The sequence below is a fragment of the Acinonyx jubatus genome, chromosome E3 (assembly GCF_027475565.1).
Source record: "Acinonyx jubatus isolate Ajub_Pintada_27869175 chromosome E3, VMU_Ajub_asm_v1.0, whole genome shotgun sequence".
Lineage (NCBI taxonomy): Eukaryota > Metazoa > Chordata > Mammalia > Carnivora > Felidae > Acinonyx > Acinonyx jubatus.
The window spans coordinates 13,166,251-13,188,138 of NC_069398.1; the positions used below are offsets into that span (position 1 = coordinate 13,166,251).

Genomic DNA, 21,888 nt, shown 5'->3' on the forward strand with positions numbered 1-21,888 from the left:
AAGTTTGAACTAGATTTAGTAAGGTTCAGGTTCTTTGGCGTTTTAGCAGGAAGTAGTCAGGTAACATACTGAAAAGAGAGAACACAAAGTACCCTCCCCTTTCCCCTTTGTGTTTGTTATAGCCTACCTCACATTAGGCAACAAGATGCCCCTGTTCCCAAAAAGTCCCAAGCCAGGATTCTTAGAAGCTAATAAATAAGTTTGTGGGTAAAGTACGATTTTGTTTCATCAGTGGATCACCATACCAATGCTTCATAAATGGTAATCTCTGAAGTGCAATACTGGAGTTGACGGTAAGGCTTACTTCTTTTGAACTAAAATAAAATGTATTTACATTATTTCTAGTGCAGTTAAATTAAAAGCAGTTTCCAAACAAACCTGGAAAAGGTGTTGAAGCTAGAGAACCCATGAAATATATTACTCCTTAGTTGTAGCTTGGTGGTAGCAGCAGGAAGAACTTCAGACACAGGAACACGGTGTAACCCTTCGGTTCTGAAACGTTGCTAGGTCTCCTCGTGCTAGAAATGATCAAAGAAACATCCGGGTAAATATTGCTCCCAGAGCTTAGTTCGCTTTAAGAGTGCTGGGTCCAACTTCCATCTGTTAGTTCAAGGAAACAAGCAGCAAGGGCCTCGGATTTGGGGGTCTTCGTTCTTGGGCAGGGTCATCAATACATGAACGTAATACTTGCAGGTGCCTGAGCTGCAGTGGCTTCCAACAAAGGCAGAGCTTTCACTGATATCTCTTAGAAACATATAGCCAGCAACTTGCCAGGCTTGGGGAACAGGACTGGTAAGAGCCAAGGGCTTGGTGATATCCTTTCTCCCTAGATTCCAGACCGCTTTGTAGCTCCTGCGGAGCAGGGTGGAGGCCCTTGGGGTGGGGGTCTGGCTCTTCGGCTCTAAATGTAAATAAGAAGCCACGCAGCTGAGCCAGTAACAGTTAAGAACTGACAGCGTCCGTCTCAGGCAAGGTGTTGGTCGGACAGTCTGGACGTACGAACTGCAGGAGACTCCCTCTCCTCACCCTCGGGTCAATCTGCACAGCCAGGTTAAGTCCTGCCGGGGTCGGGGTGGGGGGGTTGGGGGAAGGGAATGAGGCGCCCAGAGGCAACGACTAAGGCGAGGAAAGACCAGAAGTCCTAAGGACACCACCTTGGAGGGACCGGGAGGCTTCAGTAACTGCCTTCGGAAGTATCGCCCTTGCCGTATAAAATGAAACTCATCTCCGCCATTACGTGAAGCCGCGGCCCAGACAGGAGGCGGGGACGCGCGCCTGGCGAATGCGCGCTCCCTTTGTCCCGCCTCCCGGCCGGCGGCTCAATCCGCGCGGGAGCGCGCTTCGGCCGCTCATAAGTGCTCCGGGTGGAAACTGGCGCCGGCGGCGGTTGCGTTCCGCGGGCGGAAAGGAAGGGGGAGGTGGGAAGGCTGTGCGCCGCCCGCTCCTCCCCACCCCCCGCCTCGGCCCTGAAGGGGCTGGATGGGCAAGTTGGGCGCGATGGCTCGAGTCCGGGCGGCGGCGGCGGCGGCCGGAGGCGGCGGCGCCTCCTCCTCCTCGCCCCGGCGCCGGCGGTGATCCGAACGAGCGGCCGCGGCCCCCGATGAGACTGTTCGCGGGCTGGCTGTGCCTGAGCCTGGCGTCCGTGTGGCTGGCGCGGAGGATGTGGACGCTGCGGAGCCCGCTCACCCGCTCCCTGTACGTGAACATGACGAGCGGCCCCGGCGGGCCGGCGGCGGCCGCGGGCGGCAGGAAGGAGAACCACCAGGTACGCGGCCGGGGTCGGGCCCGGGCCCGGCGGGGGCGGGGGCGTGGCGGCCCGGCCTTCCCGCGCTCGGCCCGGCTATTGTGCGGGGCTTCGCGGCGAGAGGGCCTCCCCGGGCCCTCGCCCCGCCGCCTCGGCCCCTCGGAAAGTTTCCCCGACGTCGTCCCCGCCGGCTCTGGCTCCGCGACCCTCGAGCGTTCGGCCCGGGCCCCGCGGCGCCTTTTGTTCCCGGGCGCGGGCGGACAACGGCCTCCCTTTCCTTCCCGGGCCCGGGTGTGGGCGCCCCGGCGCCCCGCATTGTTCCCGGGTGCCAGGCGGTGATTGCAGGCGCCGGGCGGCACGACGCAGGAACTTTGGGGCGAGCGCGTGGCCACGGGCATCCATCTGGCACCGGGGCCTGCGATGTAAACGACCAGACCAAACCCATCGCCCTCGACCGCCTTCATCACCCCCGGGGAATCAAAGCGAAAAGCAGGTCCTTCTTTTTGTCTGGTTGAATCTCTGAACGTACAAAGGGCCATAAAGAAATTTAACCGTGCATTGTGAGCCATTTAACCCTCTGGGCTTATTCGGGTGACATTTTCCCTCAGCAGTTAAATGTGTTTGACAGGTCCTCACACTCCCATCCTGCTGAACCTTCCTCTCCTACCAAAGAGAGATCTCCTTTTAACTTCGATGTTGGTAGTCGACCAGAAAGATGTGGTAAGAAGGAAGATGATGCAAGCTTTTCCTGGAAGGGTTTTTAAAACAGAATTAGGGAGGAGTGAATTCTTTTCAGAGTTGTGGATCGTGAACGACGCGATGTAACCGGTTAGGCAGTCTTTTCATTAGCTTAGTTTGTGGTGCCACTTATAGAAGTATGTGCAGGTCAACTGTGGAATTAAGAGTGATATTTCATTTTTGACCATAATACAGTTTGTGGTTAACCTTGCATTCATTGAAAAGAGGCTTTTAAACTCTGTCGGAGTGTTGGCTTATAATTGCTAGCATTTATAGTGCATTTTGCCTTTCGAGAGAGCAGTAAGTGGTTATTCCCCATCTTATGACTTATCGTTTTCATAGATTTCTCATTTTCCTATGTTACGTTTCTTATTATGCCAGGCGTTCAGAGAGTTTACATTCGGGTTGATTTCGTGTGTTTTAATGAAAGTAAAGAATTATCTAAGGACATAAAGCAATTCATTAAGGAAAGTAGCTTATAGTTTTTATTTAGTAATTACTGATTGTGGCCCATTTTCTATTTTTAAAGGAAGTCCTAAATTCCCATAAAATTTTTTTGTGATCCCAGAGCTATTTTGATTTGTTAGGTAGTCATACCTATGATATTGTTAGGAGAGTACATAAAGTCAGTAGGTGATCTTCAGTTGTGAAACTACATTCTTTGCTATAAATTAGTTACGTTAATCGTTCTTAGAGAAACAATTCTAAAGTACTGCAGTGATAATGTACAGTTACCAAATGTCACATATCCACGTGGAATATGGATAGTGGCATAAAACAATGAATTAGAAATATCATTTTCAACAATTGGTAGAAGTAACGTTCCGGTTAGGACAAAAAGGAAGCTTATTTCCACTGATGTGGAATTATGGTGGAGTCTCTTAGCTGTAGGTGTTTATGACACTTGTGATTACCTCTACTATAACATTTGATTTATTATATATATATTTTGTATGTAATATATTTATATAATGCTTATAAAAGAATTGGTTATATTTAAAAAACTGAAAAACTGTTTACATAATTTGATTTTCGTGGAGTCTGGGTAGACTATAGCTGGAGACGTAGCCTCATAATAAGTACTTCCTAACAGGAGATACTTTCTAATTGTGTGCCTTTTAAAAACTGAATCAGTTACTAATACTGGTTTCCGATACCCCATTTACTTTGTTACACTTCTGAGATACTGAGTTATATGTGTACATGTGTGTGTTTTAACCAGTTGGACCAACAATTTGGCCACTAATTTCTCCAAAGTGAAGACTAATCTGGTACTTTCTGAATATTTAGGGGCAGATTGACTCTTCCTTAGAGTGATCAATCCAGTGATGCATTGACATATGAAAATATTGCCCGTGAATAAAGATTAAAATGAACAAAAGAAATGTGTGTATAGAGACCACGGTGAGATAAGGTGAAAGAGGAGACTCCTCTCTGCAGAGTGCCTGCACTCATTTGTTATCTTCTTTATAATCCAGGATCCTAGGTTTGCCTTATGAACTTTCTTACTTGTAAAGTAACTTGACTCTAACATTCTTGCCCCCTTCACATTTATAGTCTTATACAGGGTTTTCTGGTGTTCATTTGGGGGTGTGGGTTCCATAGCAAGCCACATCTGATTCTTTTGGGGTTGCATGAAAGTGGGGTTATGGATTTTTTAAAAATTTTTTTAGTTAATGTTTTTTATTTATTTTTGAGAGAGAGACAGAGTGTGAGCGGGGGAAGGGCAGAGAGAGAGGGAGACACAGAATCTGAAGCAGGCTCCAGGCTCTGAGCTGTCAGCACAGAGCCCAACGCGGGGCTCGAACTCACAAACCATGAGATCATGACCTGAGCTGAAGTCCATGCTTAACCCTCTGAGCCACCAGGTGCCCCAATGGATTTAATTGAACCGTACTTAGCACAAGTTTTCTTTATGATGATTTTATTAAGAAATTATGGTGGAGGATTCTCTGGTTAAAAGAGAAATCTTGGGAAATGTTTATCATTAAAAATTGCTATTTAGTTATGATAGCCTGGAGATGAGTTGCAAGGCTCCTTTGCCCTAAAGTAGTTCTAAAACTATAGTAGCAGCACCATTTTAATAACTTGGTTTGGTGTGCTAGTTTCAAAGCTGGGATTATTTTTCACTTTAAGCAAGGGAGAAGCAAGGAAGGGCTTCTCTTAGAAAGCTGGGATGTGGCTTGCAGGCCAAATTGGGCTCACTGACTTGTTTGTTACAGCCTGTAAAGTAAGAATAGTTTTGCGTTTTTAAATGGCTGCAAAAGCATGTAATATTTTATAATATGCGAAAATTTCTTACATGAAATTCAAATTTCAGCATCCACAAATAAGGTCTTGTTGGAACAGAGCCACCACATTCGTTTACTTACTGCCCATAGGGGCCTCCACACTACAGCAGCAGTGGTTGGTACTGTGTGACCCACGAGCTGAACTATTTACTCTGTAGCCCCTTATAGAAAAAAAGAGTCTTCTCCAGAGAAAGTTTCCAGCTGCCTTCATCAGCAGCACATTTCTTGGTCACAGGTTGCATGGTGGATAGTTTGCCTCATTGGGAAGAAGTAGAGCCAGGCAGTGAGAAACTAGATATGTCACTTTTCAACATTGGCAGGCTTGGAACTTAAAAAGAAGACAGCAACAACAAAAACTTTGCGTCTAGTGTTTTTGTCTCATTGTACCTAGTACTTCAAGTTAATGCATCAATTATGGAGCTGTTGAAACTTGAAAGGACTCTTAGGCCTCACTAACTAGGTTCTTGATAATAATAGTCATTCAGTAGTTTCTGAACTGATGGAGTGCCAAAAGAATTGTTATGGAACTCCCTGGAACCAAGCCAGGACGGTTTCTGCAGGTGATGTACTGTAAGGATTCTTAAGAGCACAGGTAACCTTGAGTATCTGGAATTAGCAAGGTATAACTTAAAACTGCAAGGTTGTGTTATATCTGACTTATTTTTTCACCTTCTGTAAGCTCTGAACTGTGTTGCAAGGGGTGATGGGGTATAAGACGGAATTGAAACAACTGGGGTTTTTTTCCAAATGAAAAAATACTTGGACATCACAGCCATAGGTCACAGGTTGTGCTAATGGACAGATTCGGTGTCCTGTCCCCTCACTCCCCATTTACCTTGCAGGGGCTGATCAAAGTCAGGCACAAGTTAACAATGCTCAAGGGCAGTCACCAGCTAGCCAGATGGACACTGATGGATTTGTATCCTCTTCTGAGCTGCCTTCCAGAATCTGGAGGCCTCTGCAGCTGAATACCAAAGAGATTCTGAAAGGAGTTTCTTTCCTTCCTTACAATTGTGTTGAAACCCTATCCAAATGTTTGCCTCTGGGTGCCTGGGTGGCTCAGTCATTTAAGTTTTGGACTTTGGCTCAGGTGGTGATCTCGCCGTCTGTGGGTTTGAGCCCTGTGTCCGGCTCTGTGCTGAAGGCTCAGAGCCTGGAGCCGGCTTTGGATTTTGTGTCTCCCTCTCTCTATGCTGGCCCTGCCGCCTGCTCATGCTGTCTCTCTCTCAAAATAAAGAGACATTGAAAAAACAACAAGTGTTTGCCTCAGTTTCACAGAATATCAGGATCTCTCTCTGCTGCTGAATACACTAGAAGCATTTATGTTCCCCTTTGAAGGTGCTTGAGGGCACCCTGGTAATTGCCAGTAAAAGACCATTGCTTAGACCTTCTAAAGCATTGTTAAAATCTTAGGATTATAAAATTCTAACAGTGAGTGCATATTTTAAATGAAAATTGCCAATTATTTATTTATTAAATCAAAGCTGAAACAACTTAATCTAACCCATATGAATTGTTTCCCTCCATGGACTTGGGTGCCTTGTCACTGTACACATTGAAATCTCATATAAAGAGGTTGTTGGTTTAGGCTTCTGTCATCTGTGGAAGAAAAATGAATGGTTTGAATGTTGACTCTTATGCTGTGCTTCAGTGCAAGGAAGTGTCAATGATTGAATGTCTGGACTGATAGGATTCATTGCAGAACTTAGAATGTGATTTTTGAGTCCTTAGCTGCCAGGTCCAGGTCGTCAGGCTTAGTCTGACCACCCCCTGTAGTAGAAAAGATTCTGTGTTCATGGACCCCATCAGTGGAGCCTTTCCAGTTGTTTTTAGTGGTGCTAAATGCCTCAGGTCTTTGGTTACTCATTCCTTTTGAGAATGGCTGGGTGCCCAGACCTACCATGTGGTTTTTAGGCATTCTCTTGAACTTCAGTTCTCTAACTGGCTTTTGTGGTCCTTGGACAGGAAGGGGAAGGAAATCAAGTTACTGTGTTTCTATTGTCTGCCAGACACTATAATGATTCTCTCTAATCCTCATAACAACTCCCAGAGGTAGGTGGTGCACCCCCTTTTTTAATAGACAGTTGAGCCTAAGAGTGATGACACTTGCTCAGGAGATACTTGGTAGGTGGCAGAGTTGGGTTTTGATCTCTGCTCTGTCTGGTTTCAAGGCCCAGGCTTTTCCCACCTTTTCATGATGCCACTCCTAGGAAGCCTTGTGTTGTATGAGGGTCTGTGAAAGTAGGCTGTCTCCTTAGTAGGAAACTGCCCCCACTTTAGCAGAGCTGTGTGGAGACATTGAATCTATGTAGCTGTGTGCAAAAACACCAGTTGCAGTTTTGTAGTGTGTGAGTGCGGCAACGTTGGGATAAGTGTCCCAAGTTCTGGCTTTCATCCAGTTTGTGAATGCTTTGGTCAAGTTTAATGTTGGGAAAAAAAATCGTACCTATGGTGTCTTTTTTCTAACACCCACTATTTCTTTGACACTGGCTGGGTGTCCTGCAATTCATTTCTGTTCTGACACAACCCAGAGTTAACATCTGTCCAGAGGTTTAAGGACTCCATCCTGCAAGACTGCCCTCCCTTCGGGTGCCAGCTGCAAGTTGGAGGTACATAGAGAACCCCCCCCCCAATGTTTCTGCCCAATTTGTGTACAAATTCTGGGGTTCCCACAACCCTCCCTCAGGTTAGATAATTTGCTAGAATGACTCCATTTAGGAAGACATTTTACTTGTTTACTGGTTTATTATAAAGGATACGATTCAGGGAAAGCCAAATGGAAGAGATGAATAGGGCAAGGTATGGCAGGTGGAAGGTGGCACAGAGCTTCCATGCCCTCTCCAGGTGTTCAGCAACCTGGAAGTCCCTAGAGCCATGTTGTTTAGGGGCTTTTTGAGGGTTTCATTACCTAGGCATGGTTGATTAAATCACTGACCTTTGGTGATAGAACTCACTCTTAACTCCTCTCCTTTGTCTAGAGGTTGGAGGTGGGGCTGAAAGTTCAAACTCCCCTCCCCCATCACTATATTAGCATACGGAAGATACTCTTTATTTTTTTTTAATTTTTTTAATGTTTATTTATTTTTGAGACGGAGGGAGACAGACCATGAGTGGGGGAGGGGCAGAGAGAGAGAGGGAGACACAGAATCTGAAACAACTCCAGGCTCTGAGCTGTCAGCACAGAGCCCAATGCGGGGCTCGAACCCATGAACCGTGAGATCATGACCTGAGCCGAAGTCGGATGCTTAACCGACTGAGCCACCCAGGCGCCCCCAAAAGATACTCTTTAACACTTAGGGGATGCCCCAAGAGTCTTAGGGGCTCTGTGCCTGTATCTAGGGGATAAAGCATCAGTAGCAAAGGGGGTGAGGGAGAGAGAATCTTAAGCACGACACAGGGCTCACATAGGGTTTAATCTCATGACCCTAAGATTGTGACCTGAGCCAAAATCAAGAGTAGGACGCCTAACTGACTGAGCCACCCAGGTGCCCCCTAAAATAACCTTTTTTTTTTTATTTAAAGTTTATTTTGAGAGAGAAAGAGAGCACAAGTGGGGAAGGGGCAGAGAGAGGGAGAGACAATTGCAGGAGGCTCTGTGCTATCAGTGCAGAATCTGATGCCAGGGTTGAACTCCCGAACCATGAGATCATGACCTGAGCTGAGATGAAGTGTGGAACACTTAACCGACTGAGCCACCCAGGCGCCCAACCCCTAAAATAACTTTCTTTTTTCAAATGTTTATATTTGAGAGACAGACAGAGACAGTGTGCGAGCAGGGGAGGGGCAAAGAATCAGACGGAGACAGAATCTGAAGCAGGCTCCAGGCTCCCAGCTGTCAGCACAGAGCCTGACGTGGGGCTTGAACTCAAGCTGTGAGATCATGACCTGAGCTGAAGTCCGATGCTTAACTGACTAAGCCACCTGGGTGCCCCCCTAAAATAACTTTCTAACTCCAGTTCTATTACCTACTGTGCTCAAGTCCTCTGTATTTTGGAAGAAAAGATAATTATATAACACGTTTGACTATTGAACTAAAAAATAAATTCTGATAAGCTTTTAACTATATCCCTCTGTTTGATAAGCAAATATAATCTCATCAGAAAATTATATTTCTGCTTTGAAGGAATGATTGATCCACCAAGATTATATAAAGATTAGGAGATGTTCATGGGACCTGACCTAATACCTTATATTTTGATTAGCGAATATTGTCACATATGCATTCACAACTCATGTCTACTTCATTTGGCTGTTTGTCTGATCTTTAGTATAGCTACAGTCTTGTTGCAAGTAATTTACTGTATTTTTAGAAGTTCTGTATTTACTGTATTTTACAGTATTTACTGTAGTTTTTAGAAGTTCTGGTTAATTACCACATCCTACCTTGGACTTGGCATTAGTAGATGACTGCATGGTATAACTGGTTTGATTAGAATTCGTTATTTAAAAGATTTCCTTACCCTCTTGGATTGGAGAAAGTTCAAGTGAGCTTTGAAGGAAGATGCTAAAATGACGTTTTTCCCGGCACTGGTCTCCAGCTGAGGAGGCCAGCCCACAGTGGGCTTGGCACACAGTCCTTCCAATGCAAACGTTTAATGAGCGTGATGCTTTGTTCTTGCCTGCGCACCTTGGTCTCTGTAGTCTTTGAGGAGCACACATTCAAAGAACTCACCTGCTTGAAAGTGCATGGGAGCCTGCAGATAGGCCACTCAGTGCTGTGAGCTCATTACAGCTTTTCATTTAAGCTGGGTTGTCTGGAGAGAGGAACTCCAGTGGGGTGGCAGGGGCTCCTGCATTGATTTTTCTATCAGCATCTCATCTTAAGGGCAAGGGGACTGCTTATTTAAGGCTTGAAGTTCTTGGCCAAGATCGTAATCCCATTACTTGATTCCCTTGGTTTCTGATTTTTTTTCTCTCCTCTGGAGTGTAAGTCCATCTTTAGTTTTTCCCTAGACCACTGTTAAGCTGGGATAATTAGGAAACACTAATGACATTTTCTGGGTAGGCCCATGTAGGGGTTCTCAAGCAGTGGTGATTTTGTCCCCCAGGGGGCATTTGGCAATGTCTGGGACATTTTGGGTGGTCCTGATGGGAGGGGAGTGGGGAGCGCTCCTGGCAGCTGATGGGTAGAGGCTTGGGATGCTGCTAAACATCTTCTAATACATCAGACACATCTCATAACAAATTATGATTATCTGGCCCCAAATGTCAGTAACGCTGAGGTTGAGAAACCCTGTAATTTAGTTGCTATCTAGATCAGATTATCTTTTCTCTAAACACACCCCCGTCCAGTTTAGTTGGACAGAATGGTCCTGCTTTCTTTTCTGAAAATAAATCTCAGACACACTGGGTAGACCGAGGAGAAACTTCTTTGAAAGAAACCTTTATAAAACAACATGCACCTAGAATAGGAACCTCAATCAGCTGGAAGTGCTCAGAAACCCCAGGCTTCCCATTTGTCCAGAAGTTGTGGGGTGGTAAATGAAATGTGAATGTACTTGGCCAAGGGCCTGATACAAAGTAGGTGTTTTAGTCAGTGTCATCCTTCCTTGCTTGCTTGTGGTGTTGCAATTTTGTGGTGAGTGGGTAGGTTTAACCACTGTTTGCAGAAGTGAGTTTAAGCAAGACCTTTCAGGGGTGCCTGGCTGGCTCAGTCAGTGGAGCATATGACTCTTGATCTCGGGATCATGAGTTCGGGCCCCATGTTGGATATAGAGTTTACTATAAATAAAAAAATAAATAAATAAATAAAGTATAATAATAAAATAACTTAAAAAAGAAAAGTAAGACCTTTCAAAAACCTTGGAGTTTCAGAAATTGACACAAACCCAGTGACAGCTATCTCTGTGGTTATCCTTATATGCATTCCCTCCAGGATTTTGCTAGAAACTCCAAATTCTATGTTAGGCTGCCTGTGATTTTATTTCTTTTTATTTTTTAAACATTAATTTTTTTTTTTTTTTTTGAGAGAGAGAGAGCAAGCATGGGAGGGGCAGAGGGGATAGAAAGAGAGAATCCTAAACAGGCTCTATGCTCAATACTCGCCATGGAGCCTGATGCGGGGATCGATCCCAAGACCCTGGAATCATGACCTGAACCAAAATCAAGAGTCGGCAACTCAACTAACTGAGCCACCCAGATGCCCCAAGGCTGCCTGTGATTTTAACAGTAGTTCACTTGACAAACATTTATTGTTCACTGTATCCGTATTAGGCACTGAAGTCCGTCATTGTCCCTCACTTTATGAAATCTCTTTCTGGGAAGATATACACTGAACATACAATTATGTACAGTTATTAGTTCAATGTTCATAAATGTTACCAAGGAGACATATGAGATGTAGGAGAGAGGTATTCGGATGGGGGGAACCCAGCCTAGTCTGCAAATTCAAAGCAAACATACTTGAAGAAATATTTTAGTATTAGGTTGAATTGACCAGGTAAAGAGAGAGTGGGTTGGGGTGATGGAAATGTAGGGGATGGAGCAAACACCATGTGAGATATCCAGAGGAAAGGAGCCTTCCAGAAAAAGAGAGGCATGCAGTGTTATGACATAGTGAATGGCCAGGTGTTATGGGTGGGCAGGCAGTGTCACGAGGTGACTGTGGATACAGACTGGACAAATCGTGTAGGGCCTGGTAAGCCATATTGAACATTTTGGATATTAGCTTCAGACTTCTGTGTAGCAGGGTCGTGATGTGATCAGATTTGCATTTAAAATTTTCAGTTTTTAGAGAGGTTTGTTTGGCCACTTAAATATTCAAACCACTTTTAATTAAAGTGCTATCCACATTTAGATATGTAAATATATGTTAAAAATAACCTTTATTGAGATGTATAGTTCACATACCATAAAATTCATCCTTTTAAGGTGTATAGTTCAATGTTTTTTAGTACAATATATTTACACAGTTGTGCAACCACCATCACTCTCTAGTTTTAGAACGTTTTCATCACTCCAGAAAGAAACTGCATATCCATTGGTAGACACTCCCCACTGCCCCCTGCCCCCAAACCCTTGGCAACTGGTCTACTTTCTGTCTCTGAACCTGCCTATTCTGGACACTTTATGTAAGTGACCATATCATTTGTGGCCACTTGTTACTGGCTTCTTTCCCTTAGCATGATGTTTTCACAGTTCATCCATGTTGTCACCTGAATCAGGACTTCACTGCTTTTTATGGTTGAACAATCCATATTCTGTTGTATAGATCAGTCATATCTTGTTTATCCATCAGTTGATGGACGTTTGGGTTTGTTTCCACTTTTTGATGATTCTGAATAATGCTGTGGAGTTGGCATTTGTATCATGCAAATGGTCAGGAGGAGCATGGGTTTCAACTTTTATATTTATTTATTTTTAATTAATTTATTTTGAGAGAGAGAGAGAGAGCGTGTGCCCGTGAGCTGGGGAGGGGCAGAGAGAGAGGGAGAGAACCCTAAGCAGGCTTGCACTGAAATCTAGAGTCAGACATTCAACCCCCTGGGCCCCCCAGGCACCCCCAACCTTTTTATTAAGAATTTTTTCTTTAATATTTATTTATTTTTAAGAGAGAGATGCACGCTCAAACACACGCACACACACACGCACACACACACACACACACACACACACACACACACAGTGTGAGCAGGGGAGGGGCAGAGAGAGAGGGAGACACAGAATCGGAAGCAGGCTCCAGGCTCTGAGCTGTCAGCACAGAGCCTGATGCAGGGCTTGAATTCATGAACTGCGAGATCATGACCTGAGCTAAAGTCAGATGACTGAGCCACCCAGGCTTTCCACCCCCCTCTTATACAAATTTTTTTAATGTTCCAACCTTTGTCTTTAAAGAGAAGGGCTTTACTCCTTCTCATTCCATAGCACATTCTGTTCAGTAAGCAGTTTCTTTTCTGAAGCACTTGTATAGCTGTAAAGGTTCAACCACATGTGTCAGTGAATTGAGAGAAATGCTGTTAAGAACTGGAGTTTTCCTCTTGGCACTTGAAAGCAATATTTGCAGTTAATGATGCCAAGTCTTACTTCGTTCTAGAAGTCAGAGTCCATTGTTGTTCTAGTTGTCCATTTACAAGTGGATGCCAAGGAATTCTTAGCTCCTCTGTTTCACTTGAATGACTTCTTGTCTGCACTAATAGAATGTACCTGATTGCCTATTACTAAGGTGATGGCTTTCATCTTGATTAGTCATTTCAGAAAATAAAAAATAAATAAAAGTCAGAGTAGCCTCAGTATCACAGAGTTCAGAATGTGTACCAGGAGGTTGTGAGTATAATAAAAAATGGTTTATGACCTCTACTGGGGCATAACTTCAGGCACAGTGAATATTAAGAATTAATGATTAAGCAAGAACATTTTCAGACCAAGGAAGAAAGTATAGGCAGTAAATATAAGAAGCGTATCATGTAGAGTGGAAAAAGTAAAAATAGTTATCAAGTCCAAGCAGTTTTGGTAACAGTGTTTAAATGGTAAATGAACACAGGGGCTCCTGGGTGGCTCAGTCATTGAGCATCTGACTCTTGATTGTGACTTGGGTCATGATCTCACCGTTAGGTTCGTGAGATGGAGCCCTGCGCTGGGCTTTGTGCTGACAGAGCAGGAGCCTGCTTGGGATTCTCTCTTTCCCTCTTTCTCTGCCCCTCCACTGCTTGGGCAGATGCGCGTGCTCTCTCTTTCTCAAGATAAGTAAATAAACCTCAAAAAAAAAAAAAGGTAAATTAACAAATCAATCAACAGATGGGAAATTTGGTATCTAGTTTGGATATAGGGTTTGTAAAAAAAAGATTAGTTAATCTTTAAATTTTTAATGTGCCTATTTGCTTGCTTGTATTGGATTATAACTGGTTCCTTTCAATGTTAGTGTCAGGAATGTTACCCAAGATTTGTTTTAACATTTAGCAAGCTTAGGATGACTGTAAAATTGGCCCACCAATTGCGTAAGCAGTTACAGGATGCCTGTTGATAAATGGTCATATTTGTCAGGGGAAGCAAATTACTTTTTTTTTTTAATTGTTTTAAATGTTTATTTATTTGTGAGAGAGAGACAGAGTGTGAGTGGGGGAGGAGCAGAGAGAGGGGGAGACACAGAATCCAAAGCAGGCTTGAGGCTCTGAGCTGTCAGCACAGAGCCTGACGCAGGACTCACACTCATGAACTGTGAGATCGTGACCTGAGCCAAAGTCGGACGCTTACCGACTGAGCCACCCAGGCGCCCCGGAAGCAAATTACTTTTGACGAAGGCTCTCTTTATTGGGAAAGATTGATTGTTTTTTTAGCAGATAATGGATTAATAATAACTGGTCAACCCTACAGTTTCATCATTGTAATTAATGGGCTTACTCTTATTTATCAGGCCATGTTAGAGGAGTCTTGTTGCTATTATTATAGGATTCTTCTGTGTGTCTGGTACTACATTGAGGATTTGCCTGCATTACCTTATTTAATCCTCTCAATACCCTACTAGGATAGATAAATACCAGTGACATCTCTAGTCTACAGATGAATGAACAGAGGCCCAGAGATTAAGTGACTTGTCCAAGCTTACACACGAATAGCAGAGCCAGAACTTGATCATGGAGCAGACTCTAAAGCTGACATACCCTATGATTGACTTCCCTCCCTTCCCTGGTACACTAACTCTAAACGGAAAACATTTATTATAGAAGGTTAAATTTCATCCACAGTTGAAGCTCCTGAATTTTGTTCTGAAAAGTACGTTCAGGTTAGAGCCTGTTCCCAGAAGTCTCGTTCTCAGCATGTTATTACCTTGTCTTCTCATCGATTACGATGTGACCTTAAGTAACTTCTTGATCTTTCTCAAGCACATATTGCCCCCGGTCTGTGAGAATGTTCTATGACCTGGTAAAGCGCACCTCAATAATTCTAAAGGCCTCTATATAGCCTACAAGAAGAAAGGCAGCTTTATCTGGTCACTGGAGTGGTAATTTCTGCTGCTTTACTCTGCCATTGATTTGTTTGCTGGTTTTGAATTAAACCATTGCGTTATGTGACTGTTTCCTTATCTAAAAACAAGGTTAATAATGCTAGTTACTGCCTTCTGATGTTGATTTTCAGTGAAGGAGAGGCCAACTGAGCCTTCCTAGATCTCAGGGTCCTGGGGATATAGTGACTGAAATATTGGGCAGGGGGTCAGAATACAAGGACTGTGGCCTGGCTCTGTCACCTACTAAACTGCATGACTCAGAAACCTCTTCCCCCTGCGCCCCCTACATTATGAGAATTAGATGAGAAATTATGTATGTGGAAGTATTTTACACTTTATAGGTCATCTGAGTGTAAGAGATGATGATTATCCTCCCAGTGCCATGAGATTATACCATTTAGAAATACTGGATTTGATTTAGTCTTCTGGCTTCTGTTTTTGGACTTCTTAGATGACACTTAAGTTGTGTGTTTTCACTTGTTCTTCTTTTTTTTAGTGGTACGTGTGCAACAGAGAGAAATTATGCGAATCACTCCAGGCTGTCTTTGTTCAGAGCTATCTTGATCAAGGAACACAGATCTTCTTAAACAACAGTATTGAGAAATCTGGCTGGCTATTTATCCAATTATATCACTCTTTTGTGTCATCTGTTTTTAGCCTGTTTATGTCTAGAACATCTATCAATGGGTAAGTGAGTCTTGTGTATTTTTTCTTTCTCCTTAGGTTTAAAAAAGAAAATGAAAGAGAAAAGCTATTTTGTTAAAGGTATTGATCACCTCAGCTACAATACTTGTGCTCGTCAGAATCCTTGGCAGTGGGTGGGTCCAGTGTCTTAGCCTTCTGCAGCTGTGCCTTTTATATTCATCATAACTTGAGGCATCTGGGTGGCTCCGTTGGTTAAGCGTCTGACTTCGGCTGAGGTCATGATCTAATTGTTCGTGGGTTCAAGCGCCGCATCGGACTCTGTGCTGACAGCTCAGAACCTGGAGCCTGCTTCGGATTCTGTGTCTCCTCTCTCTGCCCCACCCCACTCATGTTCTGTCTCTGTCTCTCTCTCAAAAATAAATAAACATAAAAAAACTTAAGAAAGTAAATTCACCATAACTTGATAAATAGCCTCATTAGTCTGTATTTCTATGGTGGGAGTTACTTGGAGCAGTGCTTCCCAGCTTCGATGTGCACAAGAAACAACCCGGAGATCTGGTGAAAATGCAGATTGTGAATCAGTAGGTCAGGGACCTAGGATTCTGCATTTTTAAAAAAAATTTTTTTAACATTTATTTATTTTTGAGACAGAGTCAGAGCATGAATGGGGGAGGGTCAGAGAGAGAGGGAGACACAGAATCCAAAACAGGCTCCAGGCTCTGAGCTGTCAGCACAGAGCCCGATGCGGGGCTTGAACTCACGGACTGCGAGATCATGACCTGAGCTGAAGTCGGACGCTTAACCGACTGAGCCACCCAGGTGCCCCAAGGATTCTGCATTTTTAATAAGCTCCCAAGTGATGCCCATGATGCTGCTAGTCCCCTACTGTAGAGAGTAGCAAGAACTAAGCCCTTAACATGTGGTGAAGAGTAAAATCTTTGCTTTAGCACACTTCCCAGGAACAAGTTTTTTTTTTTTTTTTTGAGAGGGGGGTATTTAATCAACCCAGCAATGTGTGATGGCTTGTTTCGAGTGAAGGCCCAACATCTGTTCTTAACATAATGTCTAGGCGCACCAGAATTTTGTAAACTTGCTGTGGAATGCCCATCTCTAGTGTGGTTCTCTCATATAAATCCATGGAGAAAGCTTTAGGAGTACAGATTTTTTTCAGTCTTTTCTTGGCCAAATTTTCAAAAATCCCCAAGGCCCAAGAATCTAGAATGCCAAGGAGAAAATCAGTAGAGTTTAGTGTTTACAAAGCCTTATTGGACTGCTTAAAGCCACTGGTTGGGCCCACTTTTTTTCCCCCCTTGAGGTTTCGAGCCAGCTTCTCTTGACTGTCTGGATCCCTGGTCTATCATCTGGTCCTTAAATATGTTTTTAGGCACCATGAGCCATTTCTCAAGATTTCTTTCTTGATTTTCTTCATTGTTTATATGAAATTGCCTTAGGTTTGCTTCAGCAGGCAGTTGTTATTTTTGTCTTGGTAGTTGAGTTTATACAACTTGGTCTGACGTTTTGTTTCTAAAATTGACTACACTGAATTTCTGTTCTATACCATTTTATTTATTTTGGAAAGCAGGCAAGTCATTGTAGCAGTGATTCTTATCCTTTATGAGGTCCTTTACCTTTTGAAAATGATGAAAGGTAGGAATCTTCTCTTCAAATAGTATTTTCATTCAACATTTCACATACAGTTTTGGGAGATTTCAAATTCTGAACCACCTCCCCCCTTCATCCCCCACCCCTACTCCCAACCTCTGCCCCATGGGACCCTGGTTAAAATTCCTTGATTTGGAATTTCACAGTTTGGTCAAAGAGAGGCAATGCAATTAATAAATTCCTTTGGATTCCCTTATCTGCAGCTCTTCTGTTGTTTGTTTGGTTTTGTTTAACTCTCACCTCCCACTCTCTCAAAACATGTCCTGTGTCTTATTCTCACCAGAAAGCTTAATTTTGAGCCTGCTGGTACTTTCCATCCATGGTAGATTATTACCATGAATTGCTGTGTCTTAAATAACTATAGGCATCCCTCTCATTGCACTTCACAGATAATTCCCTTTTTTTCTTAATTGGAACTTTGTGGTAACCCTGTGTCATGCACGTCTATCAGTGCCATTTTTTCCAGTAGCATTTGCTCACTTTGTATCTGTGTGTCATATTTTGGTAATTCTCCCAGTATTCAAACTTTTTCATTACTGTATTCTGGTGATCCCTGATTAGTGGTTACGACTCGCTGAAAACTCAGTTGATGGTTAGCTGTTTTTTCACAATAAAGTATATTTTAACTAAGTTATGTACATTGTTTTTTTAGATATAATGCTGTTGCATACTTTATAGGCCATGGCGTAGTGTAAACAACTTTTACATGCACTGGGAAACCAAAAAATTCATTTGGCCTGCTTGTGGTACTTGCTTTATCGTGGTGGTCTAGAACTGGACCTGTGGTATCTCTGAGGCACCCTGCACTGTGGTGCCTTGTTGGACTAAGAAGATACTTACCAGACCTCCTTTATGTTAGAAAGGGAAAGGCTAAATAAGGAGAGACTTGATAGCTGTTTTCAGAGTCTATATTATAAGGAAGATACCTGTAAGGAGACACACCTCCTCTACAGATTCTAAATCTGGAGAGAACTTAGATTGTGGCCAGAGAACCTAGGATGGTTAATAAACACAAACCCCCCACTGCCCATGGACATCACTACCTTTAGAAATTAAAGACAAATTAGAGAGCCATACCTGATGTTTGCTGGAAACCTTGTACTGAGCGAGGTCAGTGTCTTGGTATTTTAAGTGGGATAATTCTTTATCGTGTGGGACTGACCCACTTCCATCTGGAAGTCTAGCATTTCTGGCCTGATTCACTAACCAGTGGCACTCCCGGGTCATGGGGATGACCCCAGACTCTCCCACCTACTCGCAGTGCCCCCTAGAGGGTGGAGTTGGTCCTGGTTGAGAAACACTGGGCTTGGTGATTTTTTAAAAAATTTTTATTTACTTTTATTTTTTACACTTTTAATCCTTTTTGGAGCCTCTGTTGCTCATGATCTTTGGGGATAGACAGTGCTTCCATCTCTGATGCCTTTAAATGTAGACAAGTCAGATGACCTCTAGCTCTAGAGTTTTATGATTATAATGTCAGGAGTCCTTACATCCCAAGAAGGTGGCTAGGGGAAGCGTGATATTTTATAACCGGGAAAGTTTGAGCCAAAAAACTGTTTTGCAACTTACTTTTGATCCTATGGCAAGTCAACACCAACACTGCATCCCCCACACTGTGCTGCCTGTACCCTCTTCCTCCTCTGACGGTGGCTCCTGTGTGAAGTTTTGTAAAGCTCTTTCAGTAAGTTCAGTCTCTTTTCTCATATTTGCTTTCTGTAGCCTATTTTTCCACCAGAAGATTAAAAAATAATGGTCTTGGAGGAGGTAACACTTTCTCAGTAAGCAGTTTGAGGGATAGCATCATGTTTAGCAATCTGATGTCTATGCCCCCCCCCCCCTTCCCTAGTTTTTTAGCATTCTGTGGGGCAGGAGGTTTACTGTAAAGACATTATTAGATCTGCTTAAACTCTCCTAAGGCCTTAATGGGAAAAGTGGAGAGAGAGGGAGCCTGTTATATGAACTCTGCAGTTTTAATTCTTTCCTAAAACTGGTCTTACCAGGAGCACCAGGTTGCACACATCTTTCCAGTCACTGTGTGACATACTGTACCATATGCTTATTTCCAGAAAGTAGCAGTACAAACCAGATTTCCCTGCCATTTCCCAGACTGGTGCTTTTCATTAAAAAAAAATTTTTTTTAATGTTTATTTATTTTTGAGAGAGAAAGCGCAGGTGGGGGAGGGCCAGACAGAGAGGAGGACAGGGGATCTGAAGTGGGCTCTGTGCTGACATCAGAGAGCCCACTATGGGGTTTGAATTCACGAACCATGAAATCATGACCTGAGCTGAAGTCGGACGCTTAACCAACTGAGCCACCCAGGTGCCCCCAGAGCGGTGCCTTTCAAACTGTGTTCCAGGGTCTGAAGGAAGTGCCCCAGGAGCTGCTGAGGGGGGAAGGCCCAGAAGTGGCCGCTTCTCCCAGGCTTTCCGCCTTCTTTCTGCAGCAGCTCGGTATTTGTGGTTCTGCGCTATCTCTGAGCTCCGCTTCATTTCAGGAAAGGGACCTGGAGAATCCCTGCCCTGGAGAGAGTAGGATTTGAGAGCTAGAAAACCGAGGCTGAGCAGGGAGTGCATTCTGTTCCCCACCGTGATGCTTCCTTGAGACTTGGTTTGAGCCATAGCCTGTGTCTGTTCAGAGAGTTCTCTCTGATCTCCATTTAACTCCTCTCAGGCTTTTTTTTAAAAGGCGTTACTGTGGTTTTGAGTGTTTTCAGGATCTTTAGAAATAATAAGACCCAGATGATCATGTAATATATAAACTGATGGAAGTATGAATCTACTTTTTTGGTCTAAATTAACTGATATTGCAGGGACCATTTTTTTCTCTAGTGTCTCTTAAAAATCTATGATATTGAAGTTATTTTTTTTCTCACGCATTGTTTAGTTTAATAACAGCGTTTTTTTTCCTATTTGATTTTTCTGCTTAGTATTATTGGCTAGTGCTGTAATCGGATTCTGTTGGGCTGTCATCTTTTTTAACTGACAAATATGTTTTCTGTTACTCTATCTCCATCTCTCCTTCCTAGTTTGACATAAATTCTTCACATTAACCTTTTAATCTCTTACTCATTCTTCTTCCCTTCCCTTCCTGTCTCATCCTGTTTCCTTTCTACCTTTTACTCCTCTCCTTTGCCGACTCTTTATGGGGTGTTATCTGTAAACTCAGCGCCAAATGATATCTGGAGGTATTTTCTTATTTTACTAACTTTGCTTTTAATCCTGTAAATCACATAAAAAGTAGTATATAGGGGCGCCTGGGTGGCTCAGTCGGTTGAGCGTCCGACTGCAGCCCGGGTCACGATCTCGCGGTCTGTGAGTTCGAGCCCTGCGTCAGGCTCTGGGCTGATGGCTCAGAGCCTGGAGCCTGCTTCCGATTCTGTGTCTCCCTCTCTCTCTGCCCCTCCCCCGTTCATGCTCTGTCTCTCTCTGTCTCAAGAATAAATAAACGTTAAAAAAAAAAGTTTTTTTTTAAAATAAAAATTAAAAAAAAAAAGTAGTATATAATTTAACCATATAATCACATAAGATAAATATTTTGTAAGTTCAGGAGGCTATTGGTACTGAGTTACTGCAGTCACTCTGAATGTATGTGGGGGTGCTTAATTTGCATAGACTCTTCTATTTTTGTCTTTTTTTTTCTTCCAGGTTGCTAGGAAGAGGCTCAATGTTTGTGTTTTCACCAGATCAGTTTCAGAGACTGCTAAAAATTAATCCAGACTGGAAAACCCATAGACTTCTTGATTTAGGTGCTGGAGATGGAGAAGTCACAAAAATCATGAGCCCTCATTTTGAAGAGATTTATGCCACTGAGCTGTCTGAAACTATGATATGGCAGCTTCAGAAGAAGAAATACAGGTATAATTTTTAGACATGGTTTGGGGTATATTTCTTGGTTTCGGATGTATTTCTTCTTGAGAGTATATTACTTAAAGGATGTGAATCAGAAACAGTTTTCCATGATTAGAATTTTTTAAAAACTTTCCATATTACAGTTAAGTAGAAATTTAGAGAGAAATCATCTTTCCTCATCAGTATGTTTCTGGACTAGAGGAGTTGGCACTGTGGAAGAAGGGTAGGTGAGGAATAACTTGGAAAAGAGGAATCAGATGTAGAGACTTTTTCGGGGCACCTGGGTGGGCTCGGTTGGTTGAGCCACTGTCTCTTGATTTCAGCTCAGGTCATGGTCTCACAGTGGTGAGATTAGGCCTCACATCAGGCTCTGTGCTGGGTGTGGAGCCTGCCTGAGTTCATCTCTCTCCCTCTCACTCTGCCCCTCCCCCTCTTACTTGCTTAAAAAAAAAAAAAAGGTGTAGACACTTTTCCTGTTTGGAATCTGGCTTTTGTTTGTTTGTTTGTTTTGTTTGAGAGACAGAGTGTGAGCAGCAGAGAAACAGGGAGAGAAAATCCTAAGCAGGCTCCATGCCCAGTGAGTAGCCAGGCTCGATCTGACAATGGTGAGATCATGACCTGAGCTGAAATCAGGAATCGGGAGACTACTGACTGAACCACCCGGGCACCCCTGGAATCTGGCATTCTTCTTCTTTTTTTTAATGTTTGTTTATTTTTGAGAGAGAGACAGAGCATGAGCGGGGGAGGGGCAGAGAGAGAGGGAGACACAGAATCCGGAGCAGGTTTCAGGCTCTGAGCTGTCAGCACAGAGCCTGACGCAGGGCTCGAACCCACAAACTGTGAAGATCATGACCTGAGCCGAAGTCGGATGCTTAACTGACTGATCCACCCAGGCGCCCCTGGAATCTGACATTCTTAAAGTTTATTTTTTGTTTTTTTGTTTTTTTGTTTTTTCAATTAAAAAAATTATTGTGGTCAACTACATAACACAGAATTAACCCTTTTAATCATTTTTAAGA

General features: G+C 43.4%; 1 protein-coding gene and 1 long non-coding RNA gene across 3 annotated transcripts in view; one reads left to right on the top strand and one right to left on the bottom strand.

The window, feature by feature from the left end:
- Positions 1-1,146, bottom strand: part of LOC106970504 (uncharacterized) — a 29,273-nt gene extending 28,127 nt beyond the window's left edge. Inside the window, exon 1 of the long non-coding RNA XR_003415240.2 lies at positions 379-1,146. This is a non-coding gene — a long non-coding RNA (uncharacterized LOC106970504). The remainder of the gene's footprint in view (positions 1-378) is intronic.
- A 220-nt stretch (positions 1,147-1,366) lies between these two features.
- METTL9 (methyltransferase like 9) overlaps positions 1,367-21,888 on the top strand; it is a 49,583-nt gene continuing 29,061 nt past the window's right edge. The window contains exons 1-3 of one of the 2 annotated variants that reach the window (XM_027043047.2): positions 1,367-1,765; positions 15,210-15,400; positions 20,666-20,875. In XM_027043047.2, coding sequence (XP_026898848.1) covers positions 1,601-1,765; positions 15,210-15,400; positions 20,666-20,875 — 566 coding nt within the window. In that variant the 5' untranslated portion in view covers positions 1,367-1,600. The remainder of the gene's footprint in view (positions 1,766-15,209; positions 15,401-20,665; positions 20,876-21,888) is intronic. The other variant, XM_027043046.2, reaches the window with a different exon arrangement.